Below are 15,965 nucleotides of genomic sequence, written 5' to 3'. Positions count from 1 at the left end.
ATAAATCAACATCTCCAATGGAAATGCCATACACAATTCTATATCCAACAAAGCGCACAATAATACCAAGCAGAGATGACAAGGTGACACCCTCAACTTATCATAAATTTCATGCAAACACTTAGCAATGGAACATTATTTTCTTGCAACAAATAAATGGCATGAGCCATCATCATAGTCCCAACCTAAGACCACAAACCTTCACATTCTTACATCAAGTCCCCATTGGCATTATTTCACTACCAGCAATTCCTTGTTATCATAATTCACATCTGTCAACATCTACTTCATCTTTAACTTCAGCATTGCACTTTCTCCCTACCTCAACAGAAGAAGCTTTCTGCTGCAAACTCAAATCTCATATGAAAGAGAAGAATTCGAGGATTTGAATACATTCATATCCAAATTCTCCTAAGTCTTCTTTCATATATTAGAATAGATGATGAATTACAGTCCTTATTTCACAATGATATTTAATTAAAAATATTTCACCCAAAGCTAATAAATATGTTGAATCCTTTCTCAAAGTCTTCTTTCATAATATCAGAACACATCATGAATTAGGATCCTTATTTCACCCAATATTTAATTAAAATTATTTCACCCAATCCTTTCCTATGAGTAAGCTTTTGATACTAATGAATTAGGATCCTTATTTCAACCAATCAAAAATTTGTAAATTCCCTTCTCATTAGAAAGAGATGACTTCGAGAATTTGAAGTCAAATACTTTTCTCAAATTTTCTTTCACAATATTAAACCCTATTTCACCCAATATTTAATTTAAAATATTTCACCGAATATTTTCCTAAGGGTTTAAGGTTTCTTTGGGATTAATGATCAACCAATAAAAAATCTTTATCATAAGGGCCCTCCACTTGTTAATCGCAAGGGTTTGATCAAGAACCATATCACCAGGACATGCCGTTGTGATCCATCTAACTAAATTTCACACACAATTACAGAAAGATGGGAAGAAATAACGCCCGAAGAACTAATGTTAAAAATCTTGAGGGGTTTCTTACCGTGATAGGCACAAATTCCTCAGGTTCAGTCGTCATTCGAGAGAAGATGTCTTGGGTTCTGAAGATCCAAACGCTACCTGTTGTTCCACTCTAAAACCCCTTTCAAGATCGAACATTTTGACTACTACTTCGCCCTTTTCGTTTGAGAAGATGACGAACATAGATCCAATCAAGGTTCTTGATGTAGAGAAAGATACCAATTTTCACAAATGAAACCCATTCACAAGCAACGTAGCCAGAGACGATGCAGAAATGGGAAGCATTACCTTCGAATCCACAGTAGAAGTGAGGATGATAGAGATGGCTGGATTTCTTGACGGGTTCAACCATCGCTTCTCCTGAGACGAGGATGTGATGGGCGGAAAAAAGAGGAAGGGCGGAGAAGGCTCAAATATATATATATATATATATGTCATCAATATCTCACATCGGACGGCTGATGTTATCTCATCAGACATGATGGAAGATTAGACCGTCCGATCGAGATTCGCCAATAATTGTTCCCGCCAGTCTCACATCTTTCCCGCAACACGGCCGGTTCGAAGGCCATTATTGGGCCTAAAGAGCGCCTTAATTTTAAGAAAGTTTTAGCGAAAAAGAAGTAAATAACCTGAATAATCTTAGCAGTAAATGAAGCAAAGATTATAAGATGAATTATACTGTGTTCAAACATTAGTAACAATCATTTTTTTGAATCATTTAATGAGACTCCGTCAATATTTAAATGGATCTTCAGATCCAATATGCTTCTATGAAATTTAAGCTGCCTCTAATATGCTTCTATGAAATTTTCTGGAATTAAGCTATGTTTCTGTTCTTCAGATCCAAGACAGCAAGTTATTCCTGCTAACAGTACTTTCTCCTTTTCAAGAAAATACTGACACTAATTTCTCCTTTTCAAGCTCAAGACCCATTTGCTTTTCTTCCTTTTCCACAACCTGCTTACTTTTATTAATTTACTTCATGAATTCCTGCTAACAGTACTTTTCAGCAACCTGGCTTCTTTCTCAGCCTTCCATGACAAAATGATAATGTTCTAAGTTAGTGTCGATTTGAAAGAATTGTCAAAAGATTTGAAACACTCAGAAATAAATTTGGACAGAAAGCATACCTATTAGCACAACTCTACTAAGTTGACTTTTCAGCAAATGAAGAAATCCCTTGCTTATTTAGCACCTTCCCAAGCTTCATTGATGTTTTTATCATATCATATCCATGGTATTTGTATGTGTAGGACTCATCAGCACAGACAAAGAAATAAGAACTGTTAGCAGATTCTATTCCCAAAGTAAATAACTGCCAAAAAGCATATTACAGCATTTCCCAAGATCATGTGATTCCTTTTGTTAGATGATGAAGAATGCAATAAAAAGTTCAAGGGTACACATAAGGTAATTAATACCATAAATGAAGAAGGAAAGAAGAAAACCATATAATGCATAATGAAGGTACTCAGAATAGGGCAATAACAGAAAAGAGAAAAAGATTGGCAGTTATCTAAATATTAACTCATTTAAAGGATTAAAAAAATTATAAGAAAGTGCAGACACTAAGAAGACATCTTTTTGGCACAGCATAATGAATGAGAGGACCATGAATGATTGTGTAGGTTAGATAGTCAAATTGAAAAGCACTACCTTGTGCCTACCACAGCATAATGCTATAGCCTATGACTAAACCATTTCCACACAAGGAGTTGAAAAAAATAAAAGTAAAGAATCCTCATCGACTATTTGTGAAATTATGTGCACTTCATATTTAAGCTAAAATAAAATAGACAATAAAAAAAATTAAAAGCTTTTTATATATTTTAAAAAGATACATTAAGTGGTTCAAACTTAAAATCTATTTTATTTATCATAGTAGCTTTTTTACATCTTATGACACCGGCAAACAAAATAATATTTTTTAATATTTTAAGTTAACTACATTAAATGATGAAAAAAAGTAAAGTTTACAAATCAAGAAATCCTTGTTGACTTATTTGTGAAACTAAATGTACTTCATATTTTAGCTAAAATAAAATAAATAATGAAAATTTTAAAAAGTATTTTTACATATTTGAAACTATGAAAAGATAAATGGTTAAAAATTAAAATAATTTCTATTTATCTGAATACCTTCTATATCTTATGACATTGGCAAACTAAATAATATTTAAGATATTATTTTAAATATTTTTATTACACATTGGTTAAAATATTTTTAAATAATATTTATGACATTAGTTACAAAAAAATAATATTTGTTCTATATTTTAAGTTTAAATATAATTAAATGATTTTAAAAAAAATAAAAATAATCATAAGCATGGCCGCAGGTCTCAAACCTACGATCTTCCCGTTATTAGCACGACGCTCTAACCAACTAAGCTAATAGGTCAATTTAACAATTTATTAATACCTATATTAAACAAAAATAATAAGTAGTCGACGATAAGAATTTCATTAAATTCTCAATTGAAAAAAGAATTTCGAAAATACAAAAAACAAGACTTATTTTTATAAAAAAAAATTAGACTCATCCGACACCGGACATACCATACACCATTCTCTGTCCAACAAAACAACATATGACAAGTTAATCCCCTCCAACTTACGGTAGGAATGGGATCAAAAGATACTCATCACTAATTCCTTGGTATCATAGGTCAAATTCCCATCAATAGATACTCTCTTTCTTTATAACACCTACTTTCATCTCTTCTCCTAATCTCTCACTTCAGTGTTGCACTTTCCACAGGCATATTTGAGCTTACTGCTGCTGCAACAGCACAAAGGCCTCTCATTGCAGTTCTGCAGTAAGCTCCTTCATGGCCCTCAATTACTTGCTTTCAAGTAGGTGTGTCAGCAGGGGTTCTATCAAGAGCCCATCATATCCCCATCACATTCTTCATCATAATCTTTTAATTATTCATTCTAAATATGGGGAGAAACAGCTCCAGAAGAATTTATGCTTGAAATATTGAGAGTTTTTTTTGTTATAACCAATTCCTCACATTAAATCCCAGCATTCAAGAGAAGATTTTAACTAAATCTCCTTTCAAGATTGCTCATTTCGATCAATTCTTTGCCCCAAAAAAGATCCAATCAAGGTTCATTAACATAGAAAAGAAACCCTCTGAAATCTCCACAAAAATCAACCGTAATACCAAGCAGCAAATCCATCAATTCCTTCATTTCTCCATATAAAAATGAAAACCATGCAGATGGGAAGATGACTGATCATAATTCTTCATACTAAATCTCACACACAATAACTACAGAAAGATGAAGATCTAATATTTGAAATCTTGCGGATTCGTCACATTCAATCGCCATTCAAGAGAAGACATTTTAAGGTTTTGGAGACCCAAACACTGCATGCTCGACTCTAAACCCCTTTCAATATTTCTCATTTCAACCACCTCTTTACCTTTTCGTTCGACAAGACGATGAACATAGCTCAAATCAAGGTTCATTAACATAGAAAAGAGACGTCACCGTTCAAAAGCAACAAACAATCAATTCCTCCGTTTCTCTCAATGAACGAAGACAACAAAGACAAATACCACGAAGAAATGGGAAGCATTACCTTCGAATCCACAACAGTATGGAGGATGATCCATCGGTTCACCCCTTTTCGCTTTGGGACGGTGATGGAATGGGCGGAGAGAGGGGACAAGAAAGCCACCCAGAGGTCGGTGCGCTCGAGTGGAAAGCTTGCCAATAATTATTCCTGGCGATCTCATATCCTTACCGCAACTCGGTCGAGTTAGACCGGTTCGAAAGGTTAGCGCGGGCCAGCAACTCGGCCTGTTTGGACCGGGTCGAAGGCCTCTCACACGTAAGTACTTGGAGATCATATTAATAGATAAAACATCAAAGTAATATTAGCTAAAATACAATATTTAATGAAAAAGAAATAAATACAAATAAAACTAATATTTTAAGAATTTTTTTAAAATTGCTAAAAATAATATTTTTTTATACAACTGTAAGATACAAAATGAATTTTTATATGTTTTAAGCTAAAAAACAAGAAATAGTGAAAAGAAATACTAAAACATATTTCATTAAAGAGCATATTATTTATATAACTTTACTTATTATTATCATAATTTAAACTAAAATACAATAAATAATCAATTAAAAGTATTCTTCACACAACTTCAGCAAACAAAACAGGTTTTTGTATATCTAGGGCTCAAATACAATAAATGTTAAATATATATATATAGCGAAAAAAATAATATAAGATGATTTATCTAGAAAATACTCATATTTTAAATATTTCTCAATCAATACCCTCATATTATTTTTTTCAAGCAATGCCTTTAATTTAAAAAATACTTAAATTTCCCTTAAAAAAATTTCTATCTATTACCGTACTTTGATCCGTTATAATATTTTTTATCTATTATAGTATTCTAACCACCACAACAAAAGTACTATAAAATATATTTTAAAATATTATAAATATTTTTTTTAATCTCAACCAAACTATTATGAGCTTAAAAATATAATATTGTAATGATCAATAAACGATGACAATCAAAGAGACACATACATTAATAAAATATTATAAATATTATTTAAAAATATTATAAATAAACCAAATAAAAATATCATAATAATTAAAAACTGATTAAAATGAACAGAAAATTTAAGCTAAAATACAATTAAACACATTTTTATTAAAAATAATATTCGTGATATAACTTCAGCAAATAAATGATGAAAAACAATATTATTAAACTAAAACACAATAAACGATGAAAAAAAGAAGAAACCAAAAATATAAATTCATGAATATAATACTACTATATAGCTTAAGCAAACGAAACACTGAAAAATTAAAATAAAAAAGAATTTGTTAAATATACTTATATAAAAAATAATAAAAAAATCATTTAGCCCACGCAGGTCTCAAACTTGAGACCTTCGCGTTATTAGAAGGACGCACTAACCAACTGAGTTGATTAATAGATCGATTTGATGTTATTTTCGACCGCTAACTTACATGAAGATATATTGCAATGCAAATACATATCATTATCGTATAAAAAAAAATTAAACTTAAATATAAAAAGATAAATTCGATTAAAAAAAACTACATTCCATCATCACCACAGCCAATGATTCTGCCCTTCTTCCAATAAATCTGGAAATACCCATTTCACCATTGTCAAACAAACAACATCACACCGATAACAAAGGCAGTCATTACCTCAACACAAGCAACAGAACCATCAAATCCACTATTTCTCCCCTAAAAAGGAAGACGACAAAGCCAGAAAAGCATTACCTTGGAATCCACAGCAGAATGGAGTATCGCCGATTCGAGATCGTTCGGCTTTGCTTCACGGGTTCGGCCATCGGTTCTCCCGCTTCGCTTCGGGACGGTAATGGGATGGGCAGAGAGAAAAGGGAGAAAAAAGCTCGTCTATATCATCAATTTCTCAGATCGGACGGCTACTGTCGTCTCACGAACCATGAAAATGATTGGACCGTCTAATCGCGGACGTTGCGCGCGAGTTAGAAGATTCGCCCAAAAATTTTCCCGCCATTGTATCTTATGGACCTTATGCACGGTGCCGTCCACGGTGACATCACCCCGGGACGGTTCATGGGTTTCTCGTCGCTCTCCGCCACTTCGATTGGAATTGGAAGATCGGTCAATAACATGCCATATCAGCCGTGAAAGTTTCATGGGTGCTTCAGTCCTTTCGGTAGCCTACACGGCCTAACTACACCGAGTTGCGGCCCCTTGCTGCTTATCTGACCCGGCCCAGAATCAAATTGCAGCAAACATACGAGACAGGCCGGGACAATTTTGGGCGAATCCTTCCGAGTTGCGCGCGTCGATCTCGATCGGACGGTCCAATATCTCATCAGGTCTCATGAGACAACATCAGCCGCCCGATCTAAGCGCATGCGCTAATAGCGGCCGTGGACTCGGCTCGACCAGGTCGAGTTGCGGCTCGTGCTGTCTATTTGACCCGGTCTAACTCAGCCGAGCTGTGAGACTGGCCGGAACAATTATGGGCGAATCCTCCGTCTCGCGCGCGTCGACGTCCATCGGACCGCCCGATCTCGCATCAGGTCTCGCGAGACGATCTCAACCGTCCGATCTGAGCCCCCTTGGCTATGGATGCCACAGATGAGCTATCTTCCTCGCCCATCCCATCATCGTCTCAAGGCGAAGAGGGAGAGCCGATGGGCTGAACCCGTGAAGAAAAACCCATCTATCTCGACCTATCATCCTCCCTTCCATCGTGGATTAGAAGGTAATGCATCCCATTTCTGGATTTGTTGTCTTCTTTTGCTATCGAACGTGGAATCGATGGTTCTGTCGATTGTACGTGCGGTAGACTCTTGTGGGGATTTCGGGGTTTCATGTGTGAAGATCGATCTCTTTTTCTATGTTCATGAACCTTGATTGTTACTTGGTTCATCGTCTTCCCGAACGAAAAGAGTAGAGAAGTCGCCGACATGAGCAATCTTGCTTGGGTTTGCGATTGAATGTGAGATATTTGTGCTTAATTAGGGGAAAAAAAGCTTTTTTGTTCTATGAGACTTAGTTAGAAGAATCACAATGACATGTCTTGAATTCGATACAAAATCAATTGGCCTATTAGCTCAGCTGGTTAGAGCGTCGTGCTAATAACGCGAAGGTCGCAGGTTCGAGACCTGCATGGGCCATAATTTAATTTTTTAACATTTTTTAGCTAAAATTATGTAAAAATATTATTTTTTTAATAAATTTTATTTTTTATATTTCTTCTTCATTTCTTTTATACAAAATATATGATAAATATTATTGTGTTCACTGAAGTGCACCTAACTTCACAAATATTATTTTTATTGAAATATTTATTTAAATTTTTTTAGTATGTTAAATACATTGAAATATATAATGTGAGCTAAATTTGTATAAAGAATAATAATTTTAATTGAGATTTATTTTTCATATTTCTTCATGATATATTATGTTTTAGCTTTAAATATATTAAATGTTACTTTATTCCCTAGAGTTATATAAATAATATTATCATAATTGTAATTTTACTTTTACTTTTTTAATTTTAAATCATTTATTGTAGATAAAATATATAATAAATATTGTTTTGTTCATTGAAGTGCACCTAATTTCATAAATAGTTCATAAGGATTCATTGATTTATTATTATTTACTATTTTCTTTTTTATTTTATCATTTATTGTATTAAACCTTATTATCTCTTATGTGAAATTGGTAGTCTTAGTCACAAGTTGCATCGTTATATTATAGTAGGAAGTGTAAGTATAAAAACTATAATTATATTATTATATAAAAGAAATTTAATGTCAGAGACTAAAATCTTTATTATTACATATTTTTTATATTATTTAAAAAATTTATTTTATCTATAAGTACACCATCATCGAATTCGAATGAAACAACGATGTCGGTCTATAAGGAAAATCAAATTCGTATTTTTCTCATTTAATTTTTTATAAGACAACTATAAACGATGAAATAAGAACTAAAAGAATACGAGAAAGAATTTGTACTCTCTCAATTTATAACAATCACTTATTAAGTCTTAGGAAATCTTGTTTATTTATAAATGAGAGAAAAGGATTTATGATAAATAAATAGTAGAGGTTTTCTCATCGAGGACATATGTTAAATAATACTATTATGATTGGATTTTTTTTTATTAGTCAATAATTATAATCATAAACTAATCATATTTATGATATATTTTACCTAGTTAGATAGGATCTCATTGGGCCCATTAATTGGTAAGATATAAAAAAAATTTAAAATTAAAATAAATAAAATAATTTTTTATTTAAAAATAAATTTACCTATTTTGATTTTAATTTTTTTTTGAAAAAATATTTTACATGTGCACATGATTTTCATAAAATAAGTCAATAAGTTCGATAAATATAATAATATATCACAATAACTATGACTATCAATACAAGTCATAGTGATTGTATATCATCAATGTCATATTTTCTTTTATATATCGGAACACTATTAGCCCTTTCTAATATAATCTAAAATAGTATTTGTAATTTATCTTGTCAAGAAAATCTTATTATTACCTTCAATCATAATATAACCTTCTCTCGTAGACACCGTTGCATTCCACTATGCCCACATGAGCGAGTCCTCACTGTGGTCCAGTGGTTATTTGTCACTTGTGGTCGCGACGATGAAAGCTTCACCACCATCCTATTGCACATGCCACCTGTTCTCTAATGTTAGCACGAAGAAACCCCATAGTCACTATGATACATGGTTATGCTCACCTACCGACTAGCCTTCACCGGTGTTCCACCATATCCACGAGCAACAGTTCTCACACGCATGGTTATCATCGTCGCACGAGCCTCATTGGTTATAATAGCAAGCTACCGATAATAGCCCATTGAACAAATATATACAACATAATTTTATCGTGGTTTCGCCCACTTTAGAAACAGGCAACGAACATAGAGGAATAGATTTAAAGATGAGATAGGAAAGTAGATCAACAACACAAACGAATTATTATAATCAAAATCAAATAACACTTTTTAGCAAATGAAAGGTGCCAATAAGTAGGTCTAAATACAAATTAGATCTAACATATTTTTATAATCTATAGTATTTGATTTCAAAACATGACTCTAATGATAATTAAGTATAAAAACTATAATTATGCTATTATATGAAAAATTTTAATAGTAGAACATAAAATAAAATAATGATAGATCAAAGTTTATGATTATATATCTTTTGATACTATTTAAAAAATATTTATCTAATCTACAAGTGTGTCATCGTTAAATCGGAAAAAAAACTGTGATGTTAATCTATAATAAGAACTAAACTTGTATTCTCCTCTTTTCTTATTTTTTTATTGGATCACTATAATTGATGGAATAAGGACTAAGGAGAGATGAAGATTAAGGGAAGATAAGAAAGGATCTATAATCTCTCAATGTATAATATAACATTACTAGGAGATCATGTCTATTTAACGAGAGAAGATGTTTTAGAATAAATAATTATGAATCCCTCCCGACTAATAATCATGATCTAATTATATTTATAATATATTTTATCTAATTAGATCTTATCGTTTAGGATGATCTCTCCTAGCATGATATTTGACATACCACTAACGTAACTAGCCGGAATAACATCTCAATACCATACACCAAATGTCTGAGGTTTGTGTCATGATAGTTTACCGGTTCATATGCTTGGACGGGAAGTTTAGCTGGTCAATACCTCATCTATCATTGACTGCAGTCCATAATTCGACTGCTAATAAAAACTGCAGAGAGAGAGAGAGAGTGTGTGTGTTTGTGTGTGTGTGTGCGCGCGCGCGCGCCATTGCATCATTGACTACTTCAACATTTTGACTGCTTGAAACAAGAACCAGTAAGTGCACACGTCTTTGACCTCCACCAACCCCAACAAGTGTGGACATTTGCCTTCATCAACCATCTACATCTCATCCAAATCTAAGTTAATGGTTATGCTCTCATCAAACCTTCAAATCAAGTCTTTACTAATTTTTGTTTTGATTATATCAAAACTTTACTCCTGTGAGACTAAATCAAGGGGTTACATAGTCAATTCCTTTGATACATCTAATGGCTAATTTAATTTACTACTTGTTGCTGCAGACGGATTCAACGCAGCTGTCACCACCATCTCATCGGCTCTCGCAGAGGAAGAGCAACTTCGCAGCGTGACAGTCAATTCTGCTCGGTCAACACCAACAATAACTCGTACCTGACCAAGCCTTCGATGCAGTGAGACTTTTTGCTAATACGTGTCTATATATACTCCTCGATCCCATTCCCATGCATCCAAACTTGTGCTCGACCTATATAGCCTCACAGTGTTAGGAAGAGCTGAAGGTTCTGCTTGCATGGGGTGTCGAAGGACCTGCGCGATGCTGCTGGTGATCGTCGTCTCGATCATGGCCGTCGTCATGACGGGCGCTGGGGGAGGAGTTGATGCGGCGAGGCCGGCTCCGGACTGCTTCGACGGAGAGAACTACTTGGCGCACCCGAGCGTGTACGAGAAGGCGAGAGCGGCTGTGACGGCGTGGATGGCGAGGCTGCCGTCGGGGCCGAGCCCCGGAGGCCCCGGCCACTAGCCATGCACCCGCGGAAACAACAACAATTCATCCTCTCTCTCTCTCTCTCCCTCCCTCCACAAAATACATGTTTGGGAAGATTGATATATTTTTAGATCAAATAATGTGAAGAGAATGATGTTCGATTTATCATATTATTTGCACAAAATACAAGTTATATTCTTGAAAACACTTTTTTTTGGTGTTTCTTCAGAAGCATCCCTCATATTCAGAATTCTGAATCAACGGTCCTTTTTTAACTTCAGTTGATAGGAAAATTAATAGCATCATCAGTGATGAGAACATAATAAATAAAATACTCTTTCTAATGTTTCGCAAATTGCCTCTGGCGTTTCTCCCAAAACAGCAGAAAAATGTATGTGCTTTTTTGTCATTATTGAGAGGCCTTCGAAGCGGGTGCTGCTGGCTTCTTGAAGGGCTCTGACTTCTTCTTCGACGAAGCTTGTTTCTTCTCGGGCTCAGCGGTCTTCTTCTTATCCTTCCGCTCCCTTTTCTTCAAAGCGTTCATGTGGGCTTTAAGGACGGTCGCATAAGAAGCTTGGAATTTCTGGTAATCCCTCGCAGAGAGCTGGCAGAACACACATTACCAACAACAGATTAAATTCTTTGATAACTAAAGGAAGAGATGATGAGTACCATTAAAGAAAATAAAAAAGAGTAAGAAAGTGCCATCAATTCAAAAAGATCATTTTCCCAAACAAACAAGAAAAACCGTGACAATCAAAAAAGGTTATATGCATGGCCAATAACCTTTCTCAATGTCCTCTTGGACACATAACATACACAGATAGTATGTCACTAAAATATATATATATATATATATATAAATAAAAACACACTAAAGTGTTGGAATACGTCAGTGATGTGTGGTATATTGCATGTCAATGGTCAGACTGGTACGAGAGAATATTACAACCTTAGATTCAGCTACCAGGCTGACTAAAAGACATATTTTTGGGGGGCTCAACAATGTCCTTCTACCAAAGCCATCAATTTTACAACTTGGAACTCCTCGATCTATTTTCGCACTCTAGTTCTTTTACTTCCAGGCCAAATTAATTCCAGTGTGAATGAAAATCATCCTCATGGAGCAAACAAATGCTAAGGGCGAGCCTTGTTAGAATGGTAAGCTTGCTCCTTCATGATCTAAGCGATAAGGATTTGAGTCATAGAGACAAATCTCATTAATTTTACATACGTTGATCCTCTCTGAACCCACATTGACAGAAATATATTGACCCTCTCCCCATGTCCCATCTTGACAGTAATCTCGTGCACTAGGTTTGCCCTTTCTACGACAAAGGCAAATGCTTAATTATCTAAACAATGGAAGGTGTTATACTAATTGAGTGAAAATCCATCAAATCTCTATGCCTAAAAGAAGATTTAGCAAGAGAATGATCGAAGCACACTGAACATCAGAAAGTTCAAAACTTTTCCCTGTGATTCTTTATGATCTAATGGTACATGGTCTCTCATTATCACCCCTATTTATCTTAAAAGTTTGCAACCTTATGCACCTGGGTTAGTACTCCTCCGCAACCCCCTCTTTTTCTTTCCCCCTCTTGCCACATCAGATCAGATCCTTGGAATGTGCGCTTTACCTATTTGATGCAACTCTAGGATATACAGAATGTCAATATTTTCAACAAGTCATTTATTGGTAAATGTATAATACTTTTAATCCCTTTAAATCCTAATCAGAATTAAAAAATTTATGTTAAAAAAGGTAATCCATCTGAATGGTATTTTGAAATCATGCATTAAATCTAGGTAAGATACTCTTCATAAATACACTTTCCGAAAGAAGAACAACATTCATCAGCGTAGATGCCAACTTGAAGACTGGTGACTTCATTTTGTCACTATATTAAGCATTCAAGTTGACATGAACATCATTGTCACTATATTAAGCATTCAAGTCAATCTTAGTTAGGATAAGCTAGTCCCAACCCAATCTGTGCAGTTCATCAAATCCCATCTCGTTGAGACCTTGTCTGAAATCAGCAATTAAAACATGGCAAATACAACAAGAACAGGAGAATAAAACTACTACTTCTGATGTACGTAAGATAAGACAGTAGTCATAATTTTTAAATTACTTAAGTATCAATATAGCATGGTTCAAAAATGTGAGGCCACATTGCCATAGTGGCAGACATTACTTTATCTAATGCATCAAAATCCATCCCATCACTTACCTTTTGCACAAGGGAAAACTTCACAAGCTTCTAGAGAGATTTTGGCCAAAATTAGATAATTTTTAGGCCTCCTCTAGGACATATGTCATTTTTTATCATAATCCTTCACAGATATTTGCTCAAATGGAGCTCCAAGGTGGCACCACACTAATGGTCGTCCAGAACACAAATTACTTACAGATTGCAGAAAAAGAAAAAAAATTGAAAGAGAAGAAAAATGACATAAAGAAATTGAAGCATAAATAAAAGATGATGGGAAAAGTAATAGGAGGCCAAAAATAAGGATTATTGTTAAGGAGCAAAAATAAGATTTCAGGTGGATATATAAGGAATGAGAAAAAAAAGATCAAATGTAGTAAAAATATGAAACTCCAAATAAATAGACAGTGACATTACTAATAATCTCCATTTTAAAGTTCAGTAAAAACAAGCATAATTAAGCGAGAACATACGAATATAAGGCTATAAGAATATGAAAGATGTTAAGAAAGAACCGATATAATTACCACAAGCAAATTGTACTACCATATAAGGTTATAAGAAAATGAAAGATGTTAAGAAAGAACTTATATAATTACCTCACGCTAATTTTACCCTTAAACAATCATGAATACCTGTGGCCCAAACCAACATCAACAGCCTTCTGACTCACTAGCAACTTTGATATCATAATTACAACTTCTAACTCAATTACTTAACTAGAGCTAGGTTGCAACTAAAATATTGTAGTAGCTTACCATGGCTCATGAACTTCTGTAACACTAGAAGTCAAAAGGTGTAATGCACATTGACATGCATCATGATCACATTCACATGTAAAATCACACAAGATTCCTACTGCTCATTGCATAAGCAACAGCTCAACCAGCATATATCACAAAGATATCACTACAGTAACAGCCTATTTATTTATTTATTCCAGTAAAATATGCTTTTACAAATTCCTAACGCTGCATGAGGTTTATATCGCAGGTGTACTTAAAACTGAATCGATTATTACATTACTGGAGAGCAAAGGATATAGAAGACAATGTTTACACGGTTAAAAATGGTTACCCTATTCGCTCAGGGAGAATCTAAATAACTTCACTTCCATAGCAACACACTAACATAAAATGTTCCAAGGTAAAGAAAACAATGTCAGTTAGCTGAGAGCTTACCGAAGTAGAGATGGTCTTCTTGCCATCAGTTGCACGAACAAGGCATCTATATTCAATTGTTTCCCCAGCAGTCTCCATTTTCTTCCTCGTCGCCTTGCATTTCATAGATGCTATTTACAAAAACCACATCAAGTTTTCACGAGAATCAGTACAATACATTCTCTTCTAACAGCAACAACAAAAGAACAACAGCAGCAGATGAACAAAAAGGGAGCCTACTAACTTACAGCGCTTGAGGGTGACCCAGACGGATCCTTTTTCCGTCGAGCGCTCAAACATACTCGTAAGCTCATTGAGAAACGGGTCGGGTTGCAGAAGAACCTGAAATAAAAAAAGAATCGTAACCCATTATTGCACAGCCAATATATCTCGATAGAAGAAACAACTTCAGGCAAAATATTTCACTAGCCATAAAACCGAAAAGTCCAAGACGTGTGAAGATCTTCTTACACTTGAAAGCAGTAAGCAGGATATGCAAATCTTTTGAAAACAGATATATGCACAGAAGGGAAAAAGAAGTGTTAATCGAAGGAGAAGGATAAAGAAACAGAATTATCTCATCAAAGAAGAAACATGGTCAGATCTTGATGAAAGAAACAACATAAACATCGTTGATTCGACGCAGACAATTGAAAGAACAACAACAAGCAAGAAAGAAACGGCGTTCGATTCCGAAACAAATCTGCTCCAACCAAAACCTAATCGCGACACCACCGCACGACCGTCACCTCCGATTAGAACAAGGAGGATGTGGAACCCACCAAAAACGAAGCAATTAAGCGCAACAATATGAGATCAAGAAGACCAATAGGATCGGAAAAGAAAAACCCTAAAACCGGACGATGAAGCGCAAGATGGGACCAAATCAATCCACGATTGCAAAGACTTCGAGGAATCGGAGGAGGAGGAAGAGGAGATGCCCACCATCGCGAGCGTTTCCGATCGAGCAGATCGCTGATGCCGTCCCTCCCTCGATCCTTAAGAAGACCCAAAGAAGCCTCGAAGTCGATCGCGAGAAGTCGGTTAGAGCGAGCCCGAGCCCTGTTTAAATCAAGCGAGATATTTTGATCTCGACCGTTGGTTTCGAATCAAGTCACATCGTCACCGTCCCTTCTCATTTCGTGTCTCTTTGCTAATGCCTTATTAACCAATATAAATAATATTAATTTAACACTCCGATTTAATCCTACATTATATATAAATGATTCAATCTAAATATTAGATCTCAAAATTAAATATTTTTTTTAATTATTAAATAGTATTAAGAGAATGAATAGTATTAAGAATTAATAATATAAATATTACAACATAATAATGCATCGAGAGAAGGAAAGACGAAAGAGAGAACATAAGAAGGATCAAAAGGATTTGTACAAAGTCAAATGCAATAGGTGAATGAATAGAGTAAGGAAAAGGAGAGGAGTATATATAGTGGACATCACAGT

The 15,965-nt window shown here is 34.6% G+C and overlaps 1 protein-coding gene, 1 long non-coding RNA gene and 1 other non-coding gene across 4 annotated transcripts; 1 reads left to right on the top strand and 2 right to left on the bottom strand.

Annotated features, from left to right (window-relative positions):
- Positions 1–1,644: 1,644 nt before the first annotated feature.
- On the bottom strand, positions 1,645–6,392 carry LOC135675543 (uncharacterized). Of its 2 annotated transcripts, XR_010513903.1 has the most exons (3): positions 6,311–6,392; positions 2,136–4,818; positions 1,645–2,036 (listed from the first exon to the last, which is right to left on the bottom strand). It is a non-coding gene; the product is annotated as an uncharacterized LOC135675543 (long non-coding RNA). The 2 variants fall into 2 exon arrangements; XR_010513902.1 differs by lacking the exon at positions 6,311–6,392 and having other exon boundaries at positions 2,136–5,555.
- Positions 6,393–7,633: 1,241 nt separating this feature from the next.
- On the top strand, positions 7,634–7,707 carry TRNAI-AAU (transfer RNA isoleucine (anticodon AAU)). Its single transcript has one exon. It is a non-coding gene; the product is annotated as a tRNA-Ile (tRNA).
- Positions 7,708–11,265: 3,558 nt separating this feature from the next.
- LOC135675542 (signal recognition particle 14 kDa protein-like) lies at positions 11,266–15,559 on the bottom strand. Its single transcript, XM_065185821.1, has 4 exons — positions 15,445–15,559; positions 14,748–14,841; positions 14,521–14,630; positions 11,266–11,727 (listed from the first exon to the last, which is right to left on the bottom strand). The coding sequence occupies exons 1-4, from the start codon at positions 15,445–15,447 to the stop codon at positions 11,533–11,535; spliced, it is 402 nt and encodes a 133-aa protein (XP_065041893.1). The 5' UTR covers positions 15,448–15,559; the 3' UTR covers positions 11,266–11,532.
- Positions 15,560–15,965: the final 406 nt, after the last annotated feature.

The sequence above is a fragment of the Musa acuminata genome, chromosome BXJ1-6 (assembly GCF_036884655.1).
Source record: "Musa acuminata AAA Group cultivar baxijiao chromosome BXJ1-6, Cavendish_Baxijiao_AAA, whole genome shotgun sequence".
In the NCBI taxonomy this organism is placed as follows: Eukaryota; Viridiplantae; Streptophyta; class Magnoliopsida; order Zingiberales; family Musaceae; genus Musa; species Musa acuminata.
The sequence above is the reverse complement of the archived record's forward strand: the minus strand, read 5'-3'. Positions and strand labels throughout refer to the sequence as shown.